This window comes from Myxocyprinus asiaticus, chromosome 7 (assembly GCF_019703515.2).
Source record: "Myxocyprinus asiaticus isolate MX2 ecotype Aquarium Trade chromosome 7, UBuf_Myxa_2, whole genome shotgun sequence".
NCBI lineage: Eukaryota > Metazoa > Chordata > Actinopteri > Cypriniformes > Catostomidae > Myxocyprinus > Myxocyprinus asiaticus.
In genome coordinates, this window is record NC_059350.1 from 7,668,022 (window position 1) to 7,695,995 (window position 27,974).

General features: G+C 36.3%; 1 protein-coding gene across 1 annotated transcript in view; it reads left to right on the top strand.

Moving 5' to 3' along the window:
* LOC127444079 (VPS10 domain-containing receptor SorCS1) overlaps positions 1-27,974 on the top strand; it is a 310,619-nt gene that overhangs the window by 248,299 nt on the left and 34,346 nt on the right. The window contains exons 10-20 of the mRNA XM_051703250.1: positions 1,155-1,301; positions 5,068-5,170; positions 7,759-7,835; positions 11,781-11,872; positions 12,154-12,261; positions 12,999-13,116; positions 17,399-17,532; positions 22,274-22,387; positions 22,750-22,921; positions 24,763-24,949; positions 26,261-26,394. Coding sequence (XP_051559210.1) covers positions 1,155-1,301; positions 5,068-5,170; positions 7,759-7,835; positions 11,781-11,872; positions 12,154-12,261; positions 12,999-13,116; positions 17,399-17,532; positions 22,274-22,387; positions 22,750-22,921; positions 24,763-24,949; positions 26,261-26,394 — 1,386 coding nt within the window. The remainder of the gene's footprint in view (positions 1-1,154; positions 1,302-5,067; positions 5,171-7,758; positions 7,836-11,780; positions 11,873-12,153; positions 12,262-12,998; positions 13,117-17,398; positions 17,533-22,273; positions 22,388-22,749; positions 22,922-24,762; positions 24,950-26,260; positions 26,395-27,974) is intronic.

The window sequence follows — 27,974 nt, forward strand, 5'->3', positions numbered from 1 at the left end:
TTCATGATAGTTAGGATCCTTTCATGAAGGCATTAGGCAGCATGGCAGCTCAATAGGTGTTGGACCAAAGCCTTGATCCAAAATACTATTTAGACTAAAATGCATTTTCAAAAAATCTTAAAAATTACCTTTATGCTACAAGATACCATGCAATTTGATAGCAGATAGGACTATGGAACGTTTTAAGTTTACAAGGTTTTGTAAGAGTGCAAATGAGTCAGACATTGCTGACAGCGCACAATAGCGCCACCAAAGTGAAGCCAATGATTAGGGGTTTTAAACACTTCTAAATGGAACATCACATATCGTCGTGCATTCCAAAAGAGGCCACCGAGTGTCAAGCTATCTCCTGATCAAATAATTAAACTGTTGATGATAGCAACCCCCGTAAAACTACATTCGGCCCTTGGATAGGCTGAGGAGTCCAGTGACTTGATTGAGGTCATCCCCTCCATGTAACATATGCTAAAACCTCAATCGTCGGCCAGATTGAAATACTCGTCAATTATTGAATAGCGAGTGCCCTCCAGGACCCATCCTAGACTGCCTTTCCTCCTCTCCTGTGCTTCCTGGCCCTGAAGAGATGTCACTTAAATTCAGCACAGACATGGATTACCCTCTTATTCCCTTACATACTCACATTCCACTCCAATAGATATATTTTACCAGGAACTGCTATACTGTATATACTGAGCTTTTTTCATGTCCGCTTGGTAGGGTTTTAAAAAAAGACTTTGTTCCACAGGATATAGAGGCAAACAAGGGTATCCCTACTGGAAAAAAAAAAAAAAAAAAGACATTTTAAACCAGCCTAAGATGGTTTCCTGGTTGGTTTTATATGTGTACGATGGTCTAAGCTGGTTTAAGCTGGTCTGCCAGTCTGGCCAAGATGATGATCATCTGGCTAAGCTAGTGGGCAAGCTGATCTCCGAGCCTGTCCAAGCTGAACTAAAACTAGTGTGACCAAGCAGGGAGACCAGCTAAGGTCATAAAAACCAGCTTTGGCTGGTTTACGATGTTTCAGCAGGGATAAAGTGCTTTACTGCTGTTATTCTATTGGAGGGAAATGTTGAAATGGTGGAACTGTACAGATTTGTCTATTAGTGATTTATTTTCCTTTTATTTTACTGTGTTTGTTTCTTTTCTCATTCTAGGTGGCAGGGATCAAAGGCATGTTCCTGGCCAATAAAAAGCTCAATAATGAGGTGAAGACATATATAACCTATAACAAAGGCAGAGACTGGAGGCTCCTACAGGCCCCCTCAAGTGATCTCAGAGGGAATAACATCCATTGCATACTGGTGAGAGAGAAAGAGACTTGACAGAAGCTAACCTCTGGAAGTTTGACTTTTATAGAAGAACATTTAAAAGAGCAAATAAATAAATAAATAAATAAAACAGCTCAACTCAACATATTTTAACACTTGAACAGCAAATGTTAAAAGAATAGTTCACTCACCCTCATGTTGTTCTAAATTTCCCGTGTCATTTCATATGTTGTTTTTCCATTTAACACGAAATGAGAAATATTAAATAATTTTTACACAGCTCTTTTCCATACAGTAATTGTTCATAGTGACCTGTCAATATTATCTGTCAAGCTCCAAAATGAACAATAAAAAAAAAAAATTAAAAAAAAAAACTCAGAAGTAGTCCTCATGACTTTTCCAAGCTTTCTGAAGCCATGCAATAGCTTTGCATGAGGAAAAGACCAAAAAGGTGTTATTTATTATAGGTGTTATTAGGTATATCTTCCCATCCACCACAGTTTTTCCTTTTTTGCGAGAAAAAAAAAAAAAAAAAAAAAAAATTCTAGATGCAGTGCAATGCAGATAACAGAAGGTGTGTTGAGATGTTCTTTTAAAAAGTTATTTTGTACCTGACACGGTGTCTAAAAAATGTGCCACACCTTTACAAGATGCTGAAAAAATAGCGCAATGGTCAAAGACATCCATCCAGAGCGTGTTGACATAGAAAAACAATTGAAAAACAGCGTAGAAACATGCAAAAATATGTTTGGTGTAAATGCCCCATTGATGCGTGTTGAGGCAGACACATTGTGTCCGATTTTATGTCAATGACGTCTTTTAATGAGAAAAATAACAGTTGATGTCATTGGTTTTCAGTGAACAATGACTTAAATTTTTTCAAACGAAGGTATATGCATGTGAGACTCTTCAAAATGACCAAGGGAAGAGCCACTACAATAATACTGAGTGGAGTGGGTAGTTTATTGCAGCTTTTGGCAGAATTAAACTTCCACGCAGGTCAGCAGAAACGTTTTTTGAGAGAGAGAGAGAGAGAGAGAGAGAGAGAGAGAGAGATAAGGGGAAAAAATAAAAAATTCAAACTAATTCAAATGAATATAGAAACTGTCACACACACACACACACACACACACACACACACACACACACACACACATATATATATATATATATATATATATATATATATATATATATATATATAAATTAAACAGTCCTACACACATCTGCAGAGGGAGACAGCAGAGGTCTATCCAGCACCAAACTCAAAAGAAAATGCCAACTCCTGGTAAGAGTTACCAGCCCTTTTTATAGCACCTGCCCTACACCAAAAATAAATAACAGGCAGGTATCGATCAAAACAAACAATTTTAAATAAATATTTCACTAATTTTACAGACATCATATTAAAAAAAAAGAATAACTGTTTAACTACATTCAGCATTGACAAATATAAAAACAACAATTAAAAACACATCTTTTAATGTGAGACCGGCAGCAGCCCCGAGGACAGAAAGGCAGCAGTGTAGCTAGATCCTGGCAGATAGGGCTGAAGCCCTGGATCATTTGTTAATAGCCCCGAATGTTTTTTGTAAAAAAAAAAAAAAAATTAAAAAAAAAGATCAGTACAGAACAGAACAGAAAAAATAAGTAAGGCTTACTGTTAATTACATCAGTGTACAAAAGCAACAAGGCAGGCTGCAGTTACAGCTTCAAATGTAAATTAATTTCAATCATTGAGCCTAACTTGCATTAACTGACAGTTCGCACTTTGACTTTTATCTGTTGTTCGTGCTCAAGTTTATCAGACACGTTACTGACGCCTCGTGGGAGCTTTCTATTTTCTCTCACAGGGGTGCAGCTTTTCTGCATCAGAGGCACGAAGGTTTTATTATGCAAGCCTTATTTCTAAATATATAAACTATAAGCCTCATTTTCAGTCATTTGTTTTTAACAATCCACACACCAAGTAGATTTTAATGTATCAACTTGTTCAGAGCACCCCTACTCGCTCCCTAAGATGCACTCTTCCTAGGTAAAATAAGCTAGAGCGTTTAAGAATTACCATCCATAATCAAATTAGCAGCAAGTTCACTGATCGGCAAACCAACCAGACTTTATTTAGCATCAGAATGAAGAAGGTATGTCAGAAACAATACCATCAATACAACAAAACTTTAACAAGGATAAGATTTGTATGATGTACGATTCTTATGCCAGTAGCTAGCCATGTTAACGAGCTAATAGTTGCTAACTGGTTACACATGTTTACAAGTTACACATTAGCTGACCAAATATCTGTATTTATAATTATCTGCTGATAATTTGTAGTTGGGATGTGCACGGTTACCGTTTTTACCATTCGGTTAAACACAAGGTTTCACAAACGGTACGGGTTTCCATTGGGAGTCAGTACGCGGGAATAAAGAATGTTTATTGCAATGGAATTTCCTCAAACCCAACTCAAAATAGCTGCACAGTGAGCTATGAGCCTAAATAGCACAAAACATAGGCCTTAAAATGATACAAATCTCACATTAAAGTCAAACAAAGATGATCAAACTGTCACTGCCTGAATATGTGCTCTGCCCGTGCTGGTTCACATTTCCATGTCATATGACTTTTGATTTTATTGTTAGCATTAGTTTCTGCACTATGAACAATGAGCCGACAATTTGTAATTCTTGCTTTGATCCTCCACAATGTAAATTCAAACGTGTTTGATTCGTTTACTGTGCGCCTGATGTTTGCTCATATAAAGTTCTGAACCGGTGTCAGTTTTGCGCTTAATATAATTGTTATTTGACAGGTAGCGTAGTCATTTTTAAGTCATGGAAAGAAGGATTCTTCTTATTTTTATAATAAAATCTGGCCCGTGGGCTAAGCCCTGGATGTCACGAAGTCTAGCGATGCTCCTGCAGAAAGGAGGCTTAAGGCCATTCTCTTATTTTCCCCAATTCCTGCAGAAGGCAGAGGTTAGTGAAGGGTCAATTGGACTTCAGAAGACTTGGAATATATCGTATGAGTCGTATGGACTACTTTTATGGTGTTTTTTTATTTTTATTTTTTATTATCCTTTTTTGGGGTTGACAGACATGGTCACTCTGATCTGACATTACATTGCAAAAATAATAGCATATGAGTTTGGCATTTCTTGAGAGTGAGTAAATAATGACAGAATTTTCATTTTTTTAGTAAACTATTCTTTAAAAGCAGCTATATTTGTTTCTACTTAATCAGATTTGACACAAAAACAGTCAGAAATATGTAAACACAATGTGTGTTCCTGTGAGCACAGGCGTTTGCAATTGATTGACGTAATCACTGCTGCTTGTCATTTCAAATGACAAGACATCTATGTCATTCCATGGAGAAATTATCCATCCATGGTGACTGGCCTTCGTACCCCAACCCCCCCGCCCCCAAAATGCAAACAAAAATAATTACCCTTTGATAAACTCAACTAATTAACGGTTCCACTGTTGGCCTTGCCTTCACCATCCATTGCAGAGCTATTTGTTAGAAATGTCAAAGTTTTAATAAACCCCTTAACAACCCTTACATCATGTGCTTACCATTGGCATTTCCAGGCTTAAAGTGAGAATAGTGTCATTAAAGGTTATTCCGATCAAAATTAATGTTGGGAGGAGAAAAAAGTCATGAAGCTTTGCTGTTATGGGATTTTTAATGGGATTTTATAATATCCACCATGACAGTTTAGTGCAGGCCACACACTGTGGGGGTTGTATCGATTTAAAGAGCTTGCTTGATGTAGATGATTTGTTTGTTTTGGTTCTAGCCATACTGCTCCCTGCATCTTCACCTACACGTATCAGCAAACCCCTACACCTCTGGAAACATAGCCAGCAGAGAGTCGGCCCCTGGAATCATAGTAGCTTCAGGTGAGTGGTCTGGATTGTTTTTCTTGAACTAATGAATGTGTTGGGAGTATTTAACCTGGAGTTTAGAGATATGTTTCATGATACGATGGTGGATAGCCAAAATTTCATAAGTATTAACACTATTGCTGAAGAAAAATAGCTTAAACCATGTGGTTAGCTGGTCTCCCAGCCTCACAAAGGTCCTTTGGTTTGTTATTACATTTACATTTATTCATTTACCAGACACTTTAATCCAAAGCGACTTACAAAATAAGGAAGGAATACAACATAAGCGATTCATCTTAAAGAGCTAGTTGTACGGAAATTGCTGCATTACAAAGTTTCAATTGCTTTCAATTGCATATTATGATGGTTTTTAGAGAGGTTTCGGGTAGACCAACTGAACATCCCCTGAGAGACCAGATAGACCAGCTTAATATAATTTTAACCAGGCTGGGAGACCAGCTAGACCAACTCAACACCAGTTTGGCCAGGCTGAGAGACCAGCTAGATCAACTAAACACCAGCTACAGTACTGTAGCTGAGGACCAGTTTGGCAAGGCTGGGAGACCAGCTATACCAGCTTAAAACCAGTTGGCCAGGCTGGTAGATTAGCTAGACCAGCTTAATACCAGTTTAACCAGGCTGGGAGTCCAGCTAGCCTAGCTGAACACCACCTTGACCGGGCTGGGAGACCAGTTAGACCAGCTTAATGCCAATTTGGCCAGGTTGGGAGTCCAGCTAAACCAGCTCAATACCAGCTACAGTAGCTGAGGAATAGGTCCTTTGGTTGGTTATTATGATGGTTTAAGAGGGGTTTTGGGTAGACAAACTCCACACCAGTTTGGCCAGGCAGGGAGACCAGCTAGACCAACTAAACACAAGCTACAGTAACTGAGGACCAGTTTGGCAAGGCTGGGAGACCAGCTAGACCAGCTTAAAACCAGTTGGACACGCTGGGAGACCAGCTAGACAAGGTTATTACCAGTTTAACTAGGCTGGGAGACCAGCTAGATCATCTTAAACTAGCTAAGACTAGCAAACCACCTTAGGCTGGCATAAGCTGTTTGTTTAACAAGGAATAATTGAGATAATTTGGGATCTCATTTAAACAGTTGTTTAAACATTTTTCAGAATCTTTTTATCATTAATAATAATAACTACAGTAGTAACAAGACCAATAGGAGCTATTATATTTTATTGGAAAGCATGGGAAGTTTTGGACTGTAATGTACTGTATCTTTTTTTATTATTATTATTATTATTATTATTATTATTATTATTATTTTAATCATTCATTAATCTTTAAGAAAGTATTTTAAAATACATACATTAATAGGTAATATAAAATGCCTACTACAAAGTGATTATTTGTATCTTTCTTTTGGTAAAAAAAAAAAAAAAAAAAAAAAAAAAAACAGTTTGAAAAATTTATTCTAGATGTCAGTTACAGTAAAAAGGAAACATTTATTTTAGTGTGTTTCCCTGTTTCTTCCTTAAAACCCTGATATCAGTTATTTTGGGTCCTGGAACTCCAAACTAAAGCATATTTAAATTCCTTTCATCTTGAACGCTTATGACACTGTTATTGTTGAAGATGCTCATTTTGTGCTCACGGAGCACATGAATCTGTATATGGACTATAAACAAGATTAGTGTCATGCTAGCATAAACAAACAGAAATGCTAAGTGCTACTTTTGAGATTAGCGGCAGAGACTCTTTAGAGTGTTCTTATTATTTTCTCTCCATCATCTCCTGTTTTCACAAACATGCACCTTCTCCACCATTTCAAACTTCAAATGTTTATTTTATAAGATTGAAAGCGTGTGTCACTTTTTCATTTTACTCCTTCAGCCGTGTGGCTTCCACAACATTCACCGACTATATTGCCTCCGGATGCACGCAGATGAAATATAAATGTCTTGGCATGGTAAATTTCTGGATAAGTAATCCTAAAGGAGGGCAACCATTAGATAGTAGTCTGTAAATTGACTTTTAGTTGATTGATTTGATCGTATAAGAGTTTAATCCCCTCGTGGGGATGGCAGACATTCCTGAGTTGCTGAGCTTATTAGATATTATGGTTTCAGTGTTTTAAAACTCCTATTCAACCCACTAAGCAATGAAGGGCCAAAACTCTTTGATTTAATTAAATGCTGATGATACTATTAAATATCTTTTCAACACGTAGTGCATTTGAACTTTCTGCTGTATAAAAACCTTATCTGTCTGTCTGTCTTTTGTTTGTTAATCCCACCCCAAACTTTCACCAATGTTGCTGTGTCTGGCTGGTTGTGATGCTTAAACCTACAGAGCAATGTTTTTAAAGTGCCACTGTATTACACTTTTAGGGGAAATCAGCCTACAAATGGCTTACTTACAGTATAGTTGCATAAAAAGCTGGGATACGAGCAAGACTTACAAGCTTTCTTAATGAAGTAATAATGAACTATTAACACTGCAACTGTTAACACTGCAATGTGACTTGTGTGTTGTAAAATGTGTATTATATACTCAATCTTCACATGAGTACAACTTTAGCTATCATCTTTCTATACGTATGCTACAGTAAGCACTACTATAATTGTTCTCACTCTTCTCTTAATAGGTTCAATAGGTGCGGAGTTAACAAGCAGTAACGTTAGCATGTTCATCACATCCGACGCTGGAAACACATGGCGCCAGGTGACTCTGACCATGGGGACAGGGGGATGGGGAGTAATTTCACCACTGATGCATATCTTTGAGCAGATAAATCCATGCCGCATATGAAAGCTGATAATCAAAGGACACCTTCAGAGAAAACCAAATTCAATAACATATATGATGCCCGTGGGTGGATGTTTGATGATGTGATTTAAATTTATGGGGCCAGCTGTCTAATTAAAAATGGAGAGCTTAAATAATTAAGAGAAAATTGATGTGGCAAAAAGTTAAAGCATGCTGGGTGGGACGTGCTTTTTATGTCATACATCTTGTCAGCAAGAATTACAATCACTTGAAGTTGAGAAATAACATCATTTCAAGGACAGTGGACCTGTGGTTGCCAGGTTTCATCTAATCAAATTGAAAGCTCTCCCAAGATGAGCAAAGTAGATGAAATCTCGTCATAACTTATCTGATATAATGAATGAAACAATCAAGGTGACGTATTTAAAGGAGCACTCAGTAGTTTTTGTTTATGTCAGCCAACAGTGGTCTTGGACTGTACACTTACACCTATTGGAGTGAATGCATCATCATGCAAAAGCAAAAGTTTTTTGGTTTCATTGTAGAAATGTCCTATTCATAATGAGCCATGATTAATTTGTTTTGCAAATGAAAGTGACCAATAACAGCGGCCCACACCATGTAGAAAAGAACAGTTTTTATTAGCCTACTCGTATAACATTACATGAGTCTTCCATCTCAAGTGAGTGCACATCTTTTATTTTATTTTTTATTTATTTATTTTTAAATACAACTTATTTCTTGATGTGTAAAACTTTTTAATGAGAAAAAAGATAAAATACTATGTGGACCTTTAACACTCTTGGTAGACACATATGAGTAGAAATACGTAATTTGAACATCGTGTTACTTTGGTGCTAAACTACAAAACCCACAATGATTTCTGATTGGTTTTGTAGATTGATCCTTCTTCATTTGAATAAAAAATGCTACATTAAATGAAGTGGTCATCCAGCCCTTTATTTATCATAGATTAATGTGATCACTCTAAACAGAAGATCTGGGGTCAGTTACATTTTTGCAATTACAATGACTCTGGTTTGGCTTGCAGCTGGTTTGACTGATTCAACCTTTCCATTACATTGACAGCCAAAGGAAAACAAAACAGAACCATAACACAATATCCCGCTAACATGAACTTTGGGTGCAGGTTTTGCAGTGCCCTCAGTTCATGTAAACGCATTAACCTATAAAGTACTTAAGCCAATCACATGGTGTTTTTCTTCACCAAAACTAAAAATGTAAGCCCCAAGGCCTAAACTCGACAAGAATCCTCATCAGCAGGAATTCGCTTCACGTATAGTGAAGTGCTCTGGGCAAACAAATGGAAATTACTAATCAGGGCCTCCATGTTCGGTTCCACTCAGTATTAGGTCAGCTTAGCAGCTGGCTGATAACTGTCTAAAATTCCACTGAAAGGCATTTACTTGTTAAGTACACATTTACAACCTGTTTGTACTGCACAAGCAGCACTTCAGTAGTGACTGGAGGGGGTCATTCCTGTTATGCAGTACCTTTTGAACTCTGTAAATTTAAAATAAAATATATGCTTGTATTTTAAGAAGAATTTCTATAAAGGGTGTACCATACTTTCAGAAATATGCGCTGGTCAAGCTAAGAAACTTAAACTGTATTAATTACAACTGTATTTACAAAAATGGCAAGACAATTAACAGGATGGAACCTGACAGGATGGAAAAAAAAAAAAAAGAGCTGAAGTTAACCATTGTTCAAATGTTCGAGGGATTGAGAGATAGCTTACATGAGGGTATGAACGTAGTAATTTTGAAAAATGTTAAGCTTTATTATCAAACAAGATGAACTGGCTTTTGTTAGTTAAAGTGATAAAAGAATAACAGGATGGAAAGGACAAAAACCTATAAACTGAAAAAAAAAAAAAAAAGATTTGTTTTAAACATATATATATATATATATTTATTTATTTATTTTATTTTTTATTGTCAGTTCATTTTAGAACCATATTAGGAAACATCTGCTCAAACCAAAGTAGTGAAATTATTTATAATTCAGCCATACATTTACTTGTGATATTGAGATAAAAGAAAGCTAACTAATATGATTTCCATCTTAATATATATATATATATATATATACACTATATTGCCAAAAGTATTCGCTCACCCATCCAAATAATTGAATTCAGGTGTTCCAATCACTTCCATGGCCACAGGTGTATAAAATGAAGCACCTAGGCATGCAGACTGCTTCTACAAACATTTGTGAAAGAATGGGCCGCTCTCAGGAGCTCAGTGAATTCCAGCGTGGTACTGTGATAGGATGCCACCTGTGCAACAAGTCCAGTCTTGAAATTTCCTCGCTACTAAATATTCCACAGTCAACTGTCAGTGGTATTACAACAAAGTGGAAGCGATTGGGAATGACAGCAACTCGTAAAATGACAGCGGATGCTGAGGCGCATAGTGCGCAGAGGTCGCCAACTTTCTGCAGGGTCAATCGCTACAGACCTCCAAAGTTCATGTGGCCTTCAGATTAGCTCTAGAACAGTGCATAGAGAGCTTCATGGAATGGGTTTCCATGGCCGAGCAGCTGCATCCAAGCCATACATCACCAAGTGCAATGCAAAGAGTCGGAATCAGTGGTGTAAAGCACGCCGCCACTGGACTCTAGAGCAGTGGAGACACGTTCTCTGGAGTGACGAATCACGCTTCTCCATCTGGCAATCTGATGGACGAGTCTGGGTTTGGCGGTTGCCAGGAGAACAGTACTTGTCTGACTGCATTGTGCCAACTGTGAAGTTTGGTGGAGGGGGGATTATGGTGTAGGGTTGTTTTTCAGGAGCTGGGCTTGGCCCCTTAGTTCCAGTGAAAGGAACTCTGAATGCTTCAGCATACCAAGAGATTTTGGACAATTCCATGCTCCCAACTTTGTTGGAACAGTTTGGGGATGTCCCCTTCCTGTTCCAACATGACTGTGCACCAGTGCACAAAGCAAGGTCCATAAAGACATGGATGAGCGAGTTTGGTGTGGAAGAACTTGACTGGCCTGCACAGAGTCCTGACCTCAACCCGATAGAGCACCTTTGGGATGAATTAGAGCGAAGACTGCGAGCCAGGCCTTCTCGTCCAACATCAGTGTCTGACCTCACAAATGCGCTTCTGGAAGAGTGGTCAAAAATTCCCATAAACACACTCCTAAACCTTGTGGAAAGCCTTCCCAGAAGAGTTGAAGCTGTTATAGCTGCAAAGGGTGGGCCGACGTCATATTAAACCCTATGGATTAAGAATGGGATGTCACTTAAGTTCATATGCGTCTAAAGGCAGGTGAGCGAATACTTTTGGCAATATAGTGTATATATATATATATATATATATATATATATATATATATATATAATATATTAAACTATATTTAACTATATATAATAATAATAATAATAATAATAATAATAATAATAATAATAAAAAACACACAATGTACTATGCGGCTTTGTATTGCATCAAAAAATTATATTTATTGAATGTAATAAACTATACAACTCCAATTATAACAATATCCCCAAGAAAGCATGTTTTTATCTATTTAAATAAAAATAAAAATAATTATTATTTAAAATTCACCCCTATTTTTACTTGATTGTGATTTTGAGAAAATAATAATAATTATAATAATAAAATAATATAAATTCTATTTTTTTTTTTTTTTTTTTGTAATTATGAGTTTATCTTTATCATTTAGTATAATATGTGGTATATTAATTAATTTTGGGGACATAAAAAAATTTACTGCACAGAAGGAATGAACCTGAGACATATTGGACAACTAGGGCACAAACACTCACATATTCAGAATGTAATAACGTTGAAAGACAACTAACAAATGTGTTAATTACTTACTAATAACTGTCCATTTGTGTTGCAGATATTTGACGAAGAGTACAGTGTGCTGTATTTGGACCAGGGTGGGGCTTTAGTGGCTATTAGACACACCCCTCTTCCCATCAGGCACATCTGGTAATCCCACCATACATGCAAATATCATGATTAATATTTCATGCATATGTTCCAAAGATGAGTCAATTCAATCAGTCCAAAATGACTCACATAATCATGAAGGGTGTGAACATTCTCATTAAACCCAACAGACTGTGTAATACTTTTGTCTAGTAATCTTGATGAAATGTCGGAACGGTGCAGTAAAGTTCTGTTCGTATTATTTGCCAGCTTTGTGTTGAAAATGCAGTCATTTTACACTGTATCGCAGTTTCAGGTTTGTGCTGGTGCATTCTATGCAGGTTGAGTTTTGATGAGGGGAGGGTGTGGAACAAATACAGTTTTACTTCATCACCCCTGTTCGTAGATGGAGTGTTGGGTGAACCAGGGGAGGAGACGCTTATCATGACGTATGTATGAGAAATACATGCAAATACATACATTTTAATGGCAAATATTAGAGAGAGAAATTTTAAGAGAATTTTGTGACTGACTTACAGTATGTTTTGTTTTGATACTTATGTTAAGGTCCCGGAGACACCAAAATTTCCAAAATTAACCTCTTAGTTCCCCTTCAGATTAAATTAATACTATTATTTAATTAAAATAATATTGAAGCTTTTGTGATAGTAAAATGGCCTTGGTGACTCCCAGACCCCAAACAGCTGTTTTGGATGCTCAGTTGATTGTTTGCCAGTGATAAAAAAAAATGCTATAAGGTGATTTTTATTTTTTTATTTATTTATTTATTTATTTATTTTTTTTAAGAGGGATACAATGAAATGCATCACCCAATTCAGATTCCAACTTAAAATCATATGAATATAGCCCAAGCTAAAGTTATTTTGAGAATTATTTCATGAAGTTTTTTCCAAAAGGATATTCCTAGATACTTTCTGCTGTCTTTCTGTCAGGCCCTAAATGTGTCACAGTGTTCATGAGTGTCAGACTTTCTCAATGCGACTTTCAGACTATTTGTTGACAGTTTGACACAAGTTTCCACTGATGTGGTTTGACTTCGATAACATTGCTAAGCATTTCCTTTTCCTGTCCCCTCTACCACTCTGTAATCATTAGAGTCACTGCAGTCTCAATATGCCACCGCTTGCCAGACAGACAGTGGGTGATGTTGTGCCTTTGTTTGCAGGATCTTCGGGCATGTCAGTCACCGCTCAGAATGGCAACTAGTAAAGATAGACTTCAGGTCTATCTTTAACAGAAGATGCATGGAGCCTGACTATGTGCAATGGGATTTGCATGACCAGGTGAGAAATACCATATACAAATATTAGTGCTGTCAGTCGATTAATATTAATTGCAAAAGTCAATTAATCTCACTTTTTTTATTTATTTATTTACGTGATTAATCGTAGATTTTGAAAGTGCTAAATTTGACCCTATATATACTTATTTTCCTGTATTTCTATCTTTGAAAAAAAAATAATAATAATAATAATAATAATATATATATATATATATATATATATATATATATATATATATATATATATATATATATATATATATATATATATATATATATATATAATAACAATATAATGCTTATTAACATTTTCCAAACAAGGCCTTCTACAGTATAAAGATAGAAATGCACTAAAATAGCCCCAATTCAAGTAACATTAAACATTTCCCAAAGTCTTATTGGGAGGTTGATCAATATAAAGGACTAGTCTCCCCATAGGTTGCATTTTCATTGCAATGGGCAGTAATTATCTTAAACTCTCTTCAATATAAATCTTCCAACAGCAATCGTTAAGTCGCATTCATAATTGGTGTCAGGGCGTCAAGCGCCGCTTTGAACTCCACATGAGAAGCGTTTGTAGACAAAAATGTCTCATTCTGCATTTTGGTGATAGTTAAGACTTGCCATGCTTCTGTTGTAATTAAAATGTACCTAACATAGGCTGAAAAATACTTCATTTCTATCACAGGCTTGTTTTGTACATCAAATAGCATTAAGAGGTCCTTTCTCCATCACTTGCTCATTGATATGGAAGCGCTGTTGTGTGTGTTGTGAAGTGTGCATCAGTGATGACTCCAGGCAGCACATTGCAAATGTTTCACCCTTCCAACAAAGGTTTATGCTGGTTTATGCTTTATTAACTGTAAATACATGAATCACAATTAAGAAAAAATTAACGCATTCATTTGTTTTTTTTTTATTAATTGCATACATTAATTCTGACAGCTCTAATGAATATGAAATTTACATTATTCACTTCACAGATTTTAAATTTTCTTGTTTTACTTTTTATCCTTGTAAGTCCTCTTATTGTTTTATTTAGAATTAAACTGGCATTTTTTTAAGACATTACCTAAAGGTTAATTACCTTTGTTATGACTGCCTAACCTCTTTGCCTGTGAATTTTTATTTTTTTTAAAGCTTATTTATAGGTTGCGGGTTTGTTGTCAGTTCCAATATAGTTTGCGCTAGATCTGTTTTACAATAACAACCTACATTCTTCAATAACAGCCTCTTTGCAAAGCATGCATTACATTGTGACAGGTTAACAGAACAACTTGTGCCAAAATGAACCCCCACAAAGGCCAGAAGCGTACTTTACACAAGTACACAAACGTAGACCCAAGCATTTGGCAAATGCATTGCCAAAACGCGGTTCGATTGAACATATTAATGTGCGCTCTTATGATACTGTGGCGGTAACAAACCTCAGTACTCAAGGGGGAGATAGAGTGACCTTCAAAAGTTTGTGCCATAAAACTGGTGGCATTATTCAGGTAAGTTGCTATTATTGATATTATCTATTGACTTTAACATACTTAGTCAGCAAGATTCTCTTTAAACGGTTCCTCCACCATTGCAGTAGTTGACTTGAAATAGAAAACTCACGTAGAAGCAGACAGTTCATGCTAATATCAGTTATAGCAGCCCTTGTGGAAATGCTGAGAATGCAACACGTATGCATTGTGTTATGAATTGTGGACATGTGTTATGAATTGACACATTTCGGAACTCAAAAATGCACAAAATTGAGCTTGCATATCAAGAAACGTCTACATTCACATAATTGTAGAGTATGTTTTGGGCTAAATTGTTAGTAAAAAATTCTTAGTAAACTTTTTTACATTTCTTTCTAATATTGAGATCCTTCGGAAGGCTATGCAGAGCCTCAATGAACATCAACATTTGGTGGACTTCCAAAACATCTATATAACAATTGGATCTACTAATTTTATCTTCTTCTTTGTAGTATTTGTGATACTTATTACTACACTATACATGAATGGGCCAATTTGCTCTATAATGAATTGGCATCATTGGTGTGACGTCACAAAGTAACAAATTCTTAAATAAGCCATTTTTGTGGCTTTTTGTTATAAATAGTCTTGGTGGACTGGAGATAAAGTTTTGAGTTCTGAAACTTAGAGTGTGTTTCCATAGTACTGTACATCAAACTATATTAAATATTTTTTTTCATATTGCCCCTTTAAAGCAAAAATGTTAGTTATTACACAGAGTTTATAAAATTCTGCAAAAGTCTTCAGTGTGCACAAAGTGGAATGTGTCTATGTCAGCAACAACAAATAGCTTTTTAAGCTTTCAGAAAAGGTTCAAGGGTGCTATCCCATGAAAAAAAAGAATTGCTCTGGGTCCCCTTGGTCTCAATTGCGACAATCACACAATTTCTGTAAAGAAATCTTCTCCATTCATGTCATAGTGTCCTCAACTAACTTTCTATTCTGCATCTCAGACCTTGAGTGAGTCAGTGTTTCATTCTTCTGAAATATTCCCTAAAATCAAGCCAAGTCAAGACTTGTTTAGATGCGTTGCTGCTTTGTCTTGTCTTTTCAGTGTAATAACCCATCCTGTGAGGCCTGAACTAAACAGCATGCTGCACTGATGTGCTATTGTCTCAAACTTCTTATGTTATTCTTTTCTTGCTGGCCCTGACATGCTTTCGTGAGGTCCACTGAGGAGGCTGTATTTGAGCAGATAGAATAATATATGACCCAGGACTCAATCCAGAAGCCAAGTGTCCTCTCACAGGAGTTTAATAGATGTGAGTCTATTAGCTGTAAGGACATGGTAGCAGTCTTTCCTACTTTAACCTATACCTGAAACTTTCTATCTGGGGATAGCCATTACTTTGACAAACTCAGATGTTTGGAAGAAACTGAAGTGGACTTCAAGACAACAGTTCAACAGAAGGCAGTAAAATGTCAAAGTTTGGACAGTTCAGACACAGGTCTTAGGGTTTTCTTGAGTTGAGAAAAAAACATTCAGTGGGTAGATAAATCTGCGCAACCCTAAATCTTACAGACTGACTGTGGTGAGCAGGGCGGAGCCGAGTGGGCAGAGCAAGGACGGGAAGATAAGTGGCAAATCACTTCCCCCTGTGCGCCACACTGGCCTCGCATTCCAGCGAGGGGCGGCGGGAGTATTTAAAGAGAGGAGACAGCGGCAGACGGGAGAGAGATGTACGAAGCTTGTCCACGTGTCTGACTGTCTTTATGATTTGACGCAGCTGGCTGAAATGCAGTGCATGTTTTTGTTTCTTTATACACTGAAAAGTGTCATTAAACATATATGTGTTTGTCAAGCAGCTCCCAGCTTCCTCCTTACCGTCTTAAGTGTTACACTGACATATGCGCTTTAGGGTTTTATTGTTTGGCTCTGCAAGTTTCCCGCTTCTCTGATTCTATGATGCTCTTAAGAAAAAGACCCAAGTCTTCTGGAACTTTCTAGCTGGGAACATTCATTACCGTGACAAACTCTGAGATGTTTTTCAAGACAACAGAAGTCGACAGCAGAAAGTTAAATGTCAAAGTTTGGACAGTTCAAGCTTGGGTCATGGGGTTTGTTTGGATTGGATTGGATTTTTAGAGTAGCATGCTGATGAAGTGGAACCATGTATTGTGTATAGAACTTTACACAACTAAGCATCTTGGAGACAGACAAATGTGCTGTTGGGTTTTATTGTTCTGTTCTGCACCAGTTAGTCTGATAAATCTTAAAAAAAAAAAAAAAAAAAAAAAAAAATGTGCATGACCAGGAATGGACCTCTGCTTGGAAACAAAACTATTTTTTTTTTCTTATTTTTTTCTTTTTCTTTTCTTTTTTTCATTTAAGCAGCACAAATCCTGCACTGAAAATAAAACTGCAGTATTTGGAACACTAGTTCAAATGAAGCATGTTACCAAACAGTAGAACGTAAAACCTTTATAACAAGATATATGAAACCTGGAAACCTTTCGCAAAATGAACCCAGCAGAGTTTGGATGTGAGAAATGAAATATGTAACAGAAACGTACAATGAGTGGAAACACTTTTCTTCTCTATCCTATTCTTTCTCCTTTTTTTTCTAAATTCAGTGTGATGCACACATGCTTCATTGTTATGAATTATTTATGTGGTAACTGAAATAAACCTGAATAAGAAGAGCATATGCCAACTTTATTGTGTGTGTGTGTGTGTGTATGTGTGTGTGTGTGTGTGTGTGTGTGTGTGTGTGTGTGTGTGTATACATGCGTGTATTCATGTATATGTTGAAATCTTGCCTGTAGGGTGAACGCTGCCTCATGGGGGTAAAACGAGTCTATCGAAAGCTGAAGCCCATAGCAAGATGTGTTATGGGTAAAAGCCACTCCGTCACGATGATTTCACAGCCCTGTGACTGCACTGAATCAGACTTTGAGTGGTAAGCACACGAATTGCTTCCAATTGGTTGTATAAGATTCACGCTTTGTTCTAAAACCCATGAGCTGCCATGCTGCCTACTGTCTACACAAGCAGATGCCTTCTAAAGTGATCGTTCATACTGAATACATTTTTGTGCTAATATTAGCTAGATGCAGTGAAACAAATAAAACAGGGGACAGGTATCTCATGACAATTTTTTTTTACAATTTTAGTTCTTTTTCAACCTGACATGGCATCTAAGAAAATGTGGTGCACCTGCACCAGACACTGAAAAAAAACAGCAAATTGCAGTGCAGGGGTCAAAGACATCCGTCTAGCGTGTTTTTACATAGATAAACAATTAAAAAACAGCGCAGAAATGCATTTGGAGTGAATGCCGCCTTAGGCAGCAATCTAACTGAAATGGAACCTCAAAAGTGACTGATTTGGAACACTCTACATTCTCGCAAAGAGCATGGAAGACTTAAATAAAGTTGAATAGAGTTTGGCATTAGCATGTTGTTAAGCTAACACTGTAATACCCTTATAAGCATAAACCTATACAGCACAGACAAATATTGGAAGAAATAGTCATTTTGTTTTATAGATATTTTCTGTTTTTCAGTTCATTATATTTATAATCAACATTTCTCTTGCTTCGTCTGCCATCTTAGATTATTTATTCCAACTTGGGTTGCATTATTGGATTGCATTCTCTATGAAGAATACATGCGATGCTGCCTTAGAATTTGGCAAAAAGAATTTGGCTGTCTACCTTTTGGAGCAGCCTATGATGCCTTAAAATTTAGCCTATGTAGGCAGCTCACTAGGTTTCTGAACAGAGTGTCAGTCTTTGTATCAAGGCCATTCTCATTATTTCATCCTGTGATTGCTTTGTAAGGAAAGCGATACTTTGTAAGCCTTATGAATACATAATGTTCGACTCAAAAATATTCTTACGTGCAACGGAATGCCTTAAGTCGTAAGCCATGATCTTTAGATAGTTTAACACGATCTCATAATTATTCTTTTTTCTCAAAATGGCTACGACCATGATTGTCAGGGACTTAATTTAATGTTCCACTATATTTTACAAGTTTGGACATGAACTTTATTACCACCTGCTGGTGGAATCTCCAAACTGAAAATGCACAAACTGAATTTGGACTTTGCGCTGCGTTAAGATGTGGTATTGAAACATCCAATTTCTTAGGAAGACCAAAGACCAAATTCTTAGGAAAATAGCTGATTGCGCTTTTCGCCACTTCATTTACAAACAATACACCCACAGTTTGCGCAACTACACCCACAGTAGCACAAACACTCTCACCCACGGCCATTTGCACTTAGAATTAGCGCTCTTGCGAAAATTGGATAAGACGTTGCACGCAGTCGTAACGCATTGCGCTGCACTTTGCACACTCACGAAAATAGAGCCCTAAATCTATATAATATTATTAAAATTAAAATAGATGAGCATGTGTTGAGTTCATGTCCTCTGCATTAAAACAAAAGTATACATTCATATGCATCAAATTAACTGTGATTCCGTTGAGAAGCCACGTATGGTCTGCAGTACCAATAGCGCCATTTACACGGAATACGTTTTTGTGTCCGTCAATGCTTTTTTTTTTTTTTCAATTGTTTTCCTATGTAAAACAAAATTTAGAGGTTGTGTCAAGTTAAAAAGAACATCAACTTTTATAAATGTGTCTAGAGACACCTGCATTCTGTTCTATTTGTGGCACTATGTCTAGCCTTTTTTTTTCTCATTAAATTTTCCATTGTTTTTCATAGACAGCAACGCAAGTGTACTGCTTCTTAGAGTTTTATTCTGAGAAAAAGACCCGCATGTGTTTCCCCTAGAAAGCGACCCCAACTGTTAAAAACTATGCTCAAATTTGCCAAAATATCAAAGTGTGCAATTAAAAGTCAGAAATTTCAATATGAACTCAAACATTTCTCATTAAATTCTTCCAAGACAAAATTATTTGAGCTATGCTGTCAACAATTGCCTATTTGTGTCTATTTTATTTCTCCTAAGAAATGTTAGGAGAAACATCTCACACAATGTTGATCTTTACATGAAACATAACTGTTAACTCCATAAAGTCTCCCAAGCTATAAAAGAGCAACCTCTCAGCAATCCAGTTTTCTTCAGGACAGTATTTCTGCAGATATCTCTTCAAGACAGAAAAAGCAGAGTAAAGGATTTAGAAAACAGGTTCAGTCATGGCAGCCTGTATCTGATTAGCATTGCAGAAGGATTTGCTTGAAGAGGGTCTTTTCTAAGTGGAACCTAGTCAACTGCACAGCTGCTGTGCGAAGAAGACAAGATACAGCGATAGGTGGAAATAGAGATGTGTTCCTTCTTCAAAATCCACAGTCCCTCAAGTGTTACTGTTCACTTCGCCATTCCTCCTTCAATTACGCTACCCTCTCTTGTCTAGGACTTCACACTTCACGATTTGTAGCTTAAACCCTCCATTTGTATTCCTTACACTCCTCCCTCATCATGTAAATATGGCCTCTCCCCTCATTTTCCCATGAATTATCAAAGTTATTAATGTCTCTTATGTAAAGTTCAGAATTTGCAGGCCTCTTGAGGCTTTACAGAAGCAAGTGTGAACGTTGTTAATCAGGCAGTGAAATGCTGTTCGTTTACACAAGCCAACTACATCTGTGTATCTTGGTAATTGGTGTAATTTGTTCTCTTGATTGGGGTGTTGAGTTGCATTGTAGAGTACGACAAACAACTATGACTTGTGTTGTCAATCCCATTTTATTTTTAACTGACATCCATTGGTAATAAAATTGACTTTGCATAAGTTATTTTAGAATATTCGAGTAGTATGGCTACAGCTGCATATGGGTCAATTTTTTTTTGTATTTTTTTTTTTATTTTTTATTTTTTTAATGGAGTAATCCAAAAATACATTAAAAAGGCAATTCATCTGAATATACATCTACTATGATGAAAAGGTTTTCAAATTCTGAGTTCAAGTAATTTTTATATTTTTTTGGGGGTGGTGTAACCATCCAGAAATGGTAAAAAAAAAAAAAAAAGCCTCATTAAAAGTATAATTTTGCAAATAATAAAAAATAAAAAAATAAAATAAAAAAAATAATAAATGTGGGCATAAGTAGTTTGGAATAATCTAATTAATATCTGAAACACTTTTGTCTACCAAATCAAAGTCAGGTGGTGTTACCAATATGCAGGTAGCTATTTTATTGTCATGTGACCAAAAAATAAATAAACCTCATGAGTCCCTTAGAGGACAAGGTAGGATTTTTCTTTTTTTTTTTTTTTTTTCTGAAATAGTTTTGCACACCCTCACAATAAGTTTTGTATTCCCTTAAAATAGTTTTCAGGTTTTTGCAATAAATTTACCATGGTTTTACGACAGTAACCATATTTTAACCATAATATTTTTTGTGAAACCATAGAGATAATACAGGAAAACAAAAACTAAGGAAATAATAAACATTATATTGTGGTTATTATGGGTTTACTATACAAATACCATAGTTTAATTATGTTTGCTGCAGTAAAACCATGGCTTTAATATGTGTTACCATAACCGTTTCACGTTTTTTTTTTTTTTTTTTTTTGCAGAAACCATGGTTTTACTATAGTAATATTGTAGTAACTATTGAAATGTAACCATGTTTGTTTCTTGTTTTTTGTTTCTTTCTTTCTTTTTTCTTTTTTTTTTTTTTTTTTTTTGCCGGAAACAATGGTTTTAATACAGTATACTGTATTCATGTAGTAACCATTTTTACTACGGATTAACCATGGTTAATCTTGTGGTTACTATGGTTTTACCATGGTATATGTATAAAGAACATAACCACAAAATTATGATTTTTATTACCATAGTTTTTGTTTTCCTATATTATTACTATGGTTTTAATAGGTATATCAAGGTTAAAACATGGTTACTTTAGTAAAACCATGGTAAATTTATTGCAAAACTATTGCGAGGGCACTCCAAACTTATTGCAAGGGCAAGCAAAACTATTGCGAGGGCATGCAAAACGTATTGCGAGAGAACGCAAAACTATTTCAGAAAAAAAAAGATAAAAATAAAAAAATCCCACCTTTGTCCTCTAAGCTCCATGGTGTGCACTCACGTGTATTCAAGGTGCAAGAAAAGTATTCAAATACTTTTTACTTGATGGTTACACCACTAGAAAATGGCATAAATGTTTTTCCAAAAAAATATGTAACCAATATGGACACAAAGATTACATTTCTACGAACTTGACAAGTCTTTTAAATGAGATTTTTAAACTATTTGCATTATCTCAGACAACCTTATTTGTCAATGACCCATCTACAGACTCTTAGAAGCAAAAGGCTATTTAAATTAGAATAAGGATCAGAAATATCCCAAGAAAAGGGAAAATAAAGTACCTGGAGTATTTTTACAGCACATCAACATGTTATCAACTGAAGGTATGTCACAACTCAACGGGCAACTGGCACTTCAAGTACACAGAGCTATGTTGATTATAATGGGAGTGATCTAGTTTTATACAATTTTATCCACAGTGTATGTGGACAAAGATCAGTTTGTGACCAAAAGGTTGCAGGTTTAAACCGTGCAAGGGATGATCCAGAATGATAATTAGTCTTAAGGTGGTTTGAAAAAAAGTGTCACATATATGACTCGTTAGTACTTAGCTGTTGGGTAGAATATAAAATGTTTTTGTGCTCATACTTTTCATATCATATTTTTGAACGTGTGCCACAGTGATTATGGTTTCGAAAGACAGACTGATGGCAAATGCACTCCAGCATTTTGGTTCCGTCCTTCCTCTATGTCACGGAGCTGTGCCACAGAACACACTTTCCTCAACAGCACTGGGTGAGATCTCAAATAACACTCTGACACTCTGACTCTACACAAATCTGTATGACCACTTAACGTAATGTACACATGCAGAACATGTGCCTGGATCAACATCCTTTGTTGCTCCTGGTGCAACATTACTTTTAGCCTATCATTGCCCTCTGTTTTTATGGGACGTTTTTGAGATATGTCATCAAAACTATGAAAAAATGCAAATTGAATTATGGGGATTATGTAGAGACCAAAACATGTTCCAATATATTCTGATATTATGTGTGTGTTTCTGTGTGCTTTTCAATGTTAACACTTTTTTATTTGAATAATACAGCTGTTTATCAATAAACACAAAATATTAAAATGTGTATGTTTATGTACAGGTATAGAAAGGTGGTGTCTAATAACTGCACAGGTGGGGTGATGGAACAGTACACGGCCCGTAGGCAAGTGTGCCCTAGCAAGGCACCCCGCGGCCTTCACCTATTGACCAGCGAAGGGAAGCTAACTGCTTTTCTTGCAAGCAACGTCACTTTCCTTATCTTCCTGGAGGAGGTAGAGACTGTTCAAACACTCTAAACTGATTATTCCAGTGACATTGAACCTGAAACTACTGCTAACCTGAGGAGAAAACCCTCATCTTACCATAAGCTGTAGATTTCGAGTTAGAGATTTTGAGAACTCCTCAGAATCTCTTGCCTGTCCTAGAGTGGTGTTCTACAACGGGAAAGAGTGAAATTAACTTATTTTATTGTGTTTGGCTTCACAAAGAAAACTGAAGAAAGACAAAGTTCACTGTATGGGATAACAGAGAGCAGTGTTGGGGAGTAACAAACTAAACTACTGACTTTTTCTGGACCCACTTTATACTAGGTATCTTTAACTACTATGTAATTGTGACGTTGGATACAATGTACTTATGTACATATGTGTTGTTGCATTGTACTTACATTTAAAGTACCTGCATTTAGACTGTTATCCTAACCCCTAAACCTAACCCTACCTGAACCCTTCCCTTAAACCTAACCCCTTCCCCTAAACCTAACCCTTCTCCTAAAACTACCCATACTCCAACCTAAGTGGCAGCAAATGTGAATTTTGTGAGAAGTTTGCAGAACAATATGTATTTACTGCTGTCAGTTGATTAAAAATTTTAATCACAATTAATCACATAATTTTTGGTAGTTAATCGCGATTAAATGCAGATCTGTCAAAATGCATTTATTTCTATCTTAGGAAAGAAAACAGAACAAAATGTAACAATATAATGCTTTATTAACATTTCCCCCATAAAAGCTTCCGGAGTATAAAGATAGAAATGCACTAAAATAGCACCAATTCAAGTAACATTAAGTGATTCCCAAAGTCTAAGTGGGAGTTTGACTAATTGAAAGAACTAGTCTCCCCATAAGTTGCATTTTCATTGCAATGGGCATTAAATCTCTTAAACTCAAATTCTCCTCAGTATTAATCTGCTGGTAGACTGTGGCTATCTGCTTTCCTACAGCAATCGCGAAGCCACATTCATGATTCACGTTAGAGCATCAACACCAGCGCTGCTTTGAACTTATTCTGTGTTTTGGTGATAGTTAAGACTTGACATGCTTCTGTGGTAATTAACATGTGCCTTACATAGGCTGAAAATACTTCATTTCTATCACAAGTTCCTTCTGGGCTTGTTTTGAACATTAAATAGCATTAAGAGGTCCATTCTCCATTATTTTATCACGGAAGCACTGTTTTGTGTGTGTGCAGAGATTATTTATTTACTGAGATTACAACCTCCGCGGCTCTATCACAGGAGACAGTGTAACGGTCAACTAGCGTGTTACAGTACTTATTACAGTACCACCCTAAGAATGTCTATGAGACCACCTCATTAAGCTATTTTAATGTTAAGCTTGTATGCTCCACAAGGCACACACCAGAGCCCTTCTACCAAGTGAAGTGTGTGTAAGTGTAACGACTCTGGGCAGACACGTTTCAAAGGTTCCACCCTTTCAACAAATATTTATGATGGTTTATGCTGTATTAACGGTAAATGCGTTAATCGCGATAAAAAAATAAAATAAAAAAAACATTTTAAACTTTTTTTTCACCACAGTCACATAATTTTCATGTGATCAGGCTGGTAAAATAATTACTTTAAATTATTAGTAGCTTGTAATTTGGGAACCTATAGTTTCAAAATAACTTCCCATCATTGTTAGGCCTTGGCTCAAACGCAAAAAAAGCCTTTTAGATATTTAAATAACTTTAGCATTTATTTAATTAAAATCCTTTATATATATATATATATATATATAAAATATATATATATATATATATCATTAGCAGCTCTTTGAAGTTGGCCTGATGTTCATTACATTGGTTCTAAGTGACCTTTTGTTTTTTAGGGTGATGGGTCAAAAACCAGCATTACAGTGGATTTTGGAGATGGAAACGCCTTCACCTACTCCAACGTGAGTTCTTTAGAGGATGGAATTAAACACATCTACAAGAACGTGGGAATCTACCGGGTGTCAGCCACAGCAGAGAACAGTCTGGGCTCTGAAGCTGTGCTCCTCTTCCTTCACATAACATGTAAGTCTAGACATGGGAGGGAGGGTTACAATGCATAATACCGACGGCCTAAACATAGTCTACCTTTATATCTTTCATGCATTTTAAAGACCCACTGTGCCTGGTCACTCTGAACTAATCTATGCTTTATTGACCAGAAAAATCTCATTTGGCCTTGGTCGTATTGCACTCCACATTAAGCGGTCTACCTTTCAGGCTCATGGTCTCTAACCAGACCAAGAGATTGAAGTCATTCCTCTTAGTTATTGCCGACAGACACTTCAATGTACAGTGCAGATCCTTAGGAGCCAACGCATCATCTGGATATGATTGTAAAATGACGATCCACTGAAATGAACTTTACTTAGTTTAACTTTTACAATTAGCAGCCATAAAGTACTCTGTAAAACTACAACTAGCCACTGTAAAACACACTTGCTTCATTCAGTAATGTCTGTGAAATTGCTAGTAATTATTACTTTGAATAGACTGAAATTCTGACCAAAAAATTCGACACATATTTTCTTCTATTTTCTTCTGTGTTTGCCTGTTGTTTGGTACAACATTGTGTTTGTTGCATGCAATCTATTATTGTGGTATCACCAATTTCAGGTGTAGCCACCCCTAAATGTCACATAAAAATGCAAATTGCAATTGGTAATTTTATTTTCTGGTTAAATGGCCCTTTTCTGTTTAAGTTGGTGATGATGACCATAATGTGACAAAACTTCATGCCGATAGCCAAAAGCGGACTTTTAACGAGACTATCCTTAATTTTTCTTTGTAGCTCAAGCTCCTGTATTAATATTGGAAGTTTTTTAACATATTCTAAATCTTGATGGCCTGGGTCTTTGTATGTAAGTATGTATTTTTTTAAATGGTTTACATCTGTATTCGAACTGGAGGAAGTTGATCACAGATCATCCCAGGTCAGCAATAATGGAGAGTTTATTGAACGTTTTGATTCATATTTTCATCCTTTCTCTCACGTCCACCTACTCAATGAACTCACCACCCCCTGACACATTCAGGCAGACAGATGCCTCCACAGTGACTTATTGATCAGGGAAAACAAACGCTTCCAATCTGTCAGTCCTGTCGTGCCAGGGAAAGAAAATAAGGCCTCTGGAGCTTGAGCTGAAATTCATACGCAGATGGCTCTGGGCCCCTAAGAGGACTATTTGTGAATGAATATAAGCCGTGATCGTTAGGGGATGTTTACTTTGTCAACTTTGACATACTTTTTTATTTTGATTAACTATCTCATATTATCTAATTGTAAGTCTCAACCGTTATGTTTTTTTTTTTGTTGTTGTTGTTTTCTCGGAGCAGGTCAGTTGGAGTCTATTCACCTTTCTGCCCCGTTTGTGGCAGTGCAAAATAAAGAAGTCAATTTGACTGTGGTCCTCTGGCCAAGCCAAGTTGGAACAGTCACTTATATTTGGTGGTTTGGAAATAATTCTGAGGTAAGATCTCACTGAATCTCCATACTGTTAATCATCAGCTCTATTATATTATATGTGAGAAGCACTGTACATGATTTTGGGTAAAACTGCTTAATTGCTGGATATTGTAATCATGATTATTATGTTGATTAATAGTTACATTAAATGCCTATTTGTTTAGCTCAGTGCCATATCCTTTATGTAGGCCACAAATCCAAAACAAGCTGAGAACTATTAAGCTGAATAACTGTATTACTGTTTTATAAATCAGTGAATCAACTTCACATTGGCCTACTTAGTGGCATGACAAAAATACCCTGTTATTATTTTATTTTTTATATATAAATTTTACACAGAAATCGAACAGTGCAACAATATTAGAACTCTCCCATGTAATCACTGAACCAGTAGCTCACTGTAGGTTTACATTGTTTGAGCTAGGGTATGAAATTAACACCCGCCAAATGCGGAACCATTTTGAAGTTACTGTGGCGGGTGACCTGCATATTTCGCTGTGACATATGACAAGATGTGACATTGCTTAGACACAAAGACGCACGAAGAAACACATTTGATTGTATTTTGAGGAGCCAACAAAATTAAGGCAGATGATGCACGTTATTCAATTTTTTCAGATGTTTAGTGGTGCATTGCTGCTCACACGCACAGTACGAGCGCTTCTCACAGAACACACAAATGTGAAGTTTGAAATAATTTTGTCTCATTAGGGAATGCTGCAAATGATCTGGGCATCGGATTGTATAAAACCTTAAGATCGGTTGTCATTACTGATAACACTGTAGACCAGTTTAAGCATCTCTGATTTACCATTGCCATTTTATTGCTCAACAGACATGTCCGGGATTTGTTAGAATACTCGACTGCTGCAAAACCAAGTTGTAAATAGACATTTTTGACTCAAAAGGAGGTGACTTTAATGTAATGCTGTAATCGACAATTTTCACGATTACATAATTGTGGCAGTCATAATTGTAATTAGTTTTAGATTTGTTATTTGATTAATTTTGCATCCCTACCTAATAGTGGCCTGCAAAGTAACCTTCATAGGATTTTTGACCATTTTGAGTGAGATTACACTTCAAAGGGCACTGCAAACAGCTTACTGAGCAAGTGCACATGCTGCACATTGAAACGATACGAAAAACAGTTGAGGATGTGGCATTTTTATTAATCTGAATAAAATTTCTATAAAGTTTAACGCAGCAGTGCAACCATAGCAATATGCGACCGTTGCAATCCCATTATCTTGGGTCACATGACAGTTAAGAAGGCACATACAAATATGAATGAAACAAATTATATTAATTTTCACGTTAAACATCACAACTGAGGGGTTCCGGAAATGACAATATATGTTCATTTTAATATATATTAATATATGTTTTTATACAAATACTTTTGGATTTATTATATACATTTATATACTGTGTATATATATATATATATATATATATATACACACCGATCAGCCACAACATTAAAACTACCTACCTAATATCATGTATGTCTCCCTCGTGCCGACAAAACAGCTCTGACCCGTCTAGGCATGGACTTCACAAGACCTCTGAAGGAGTCCTGTT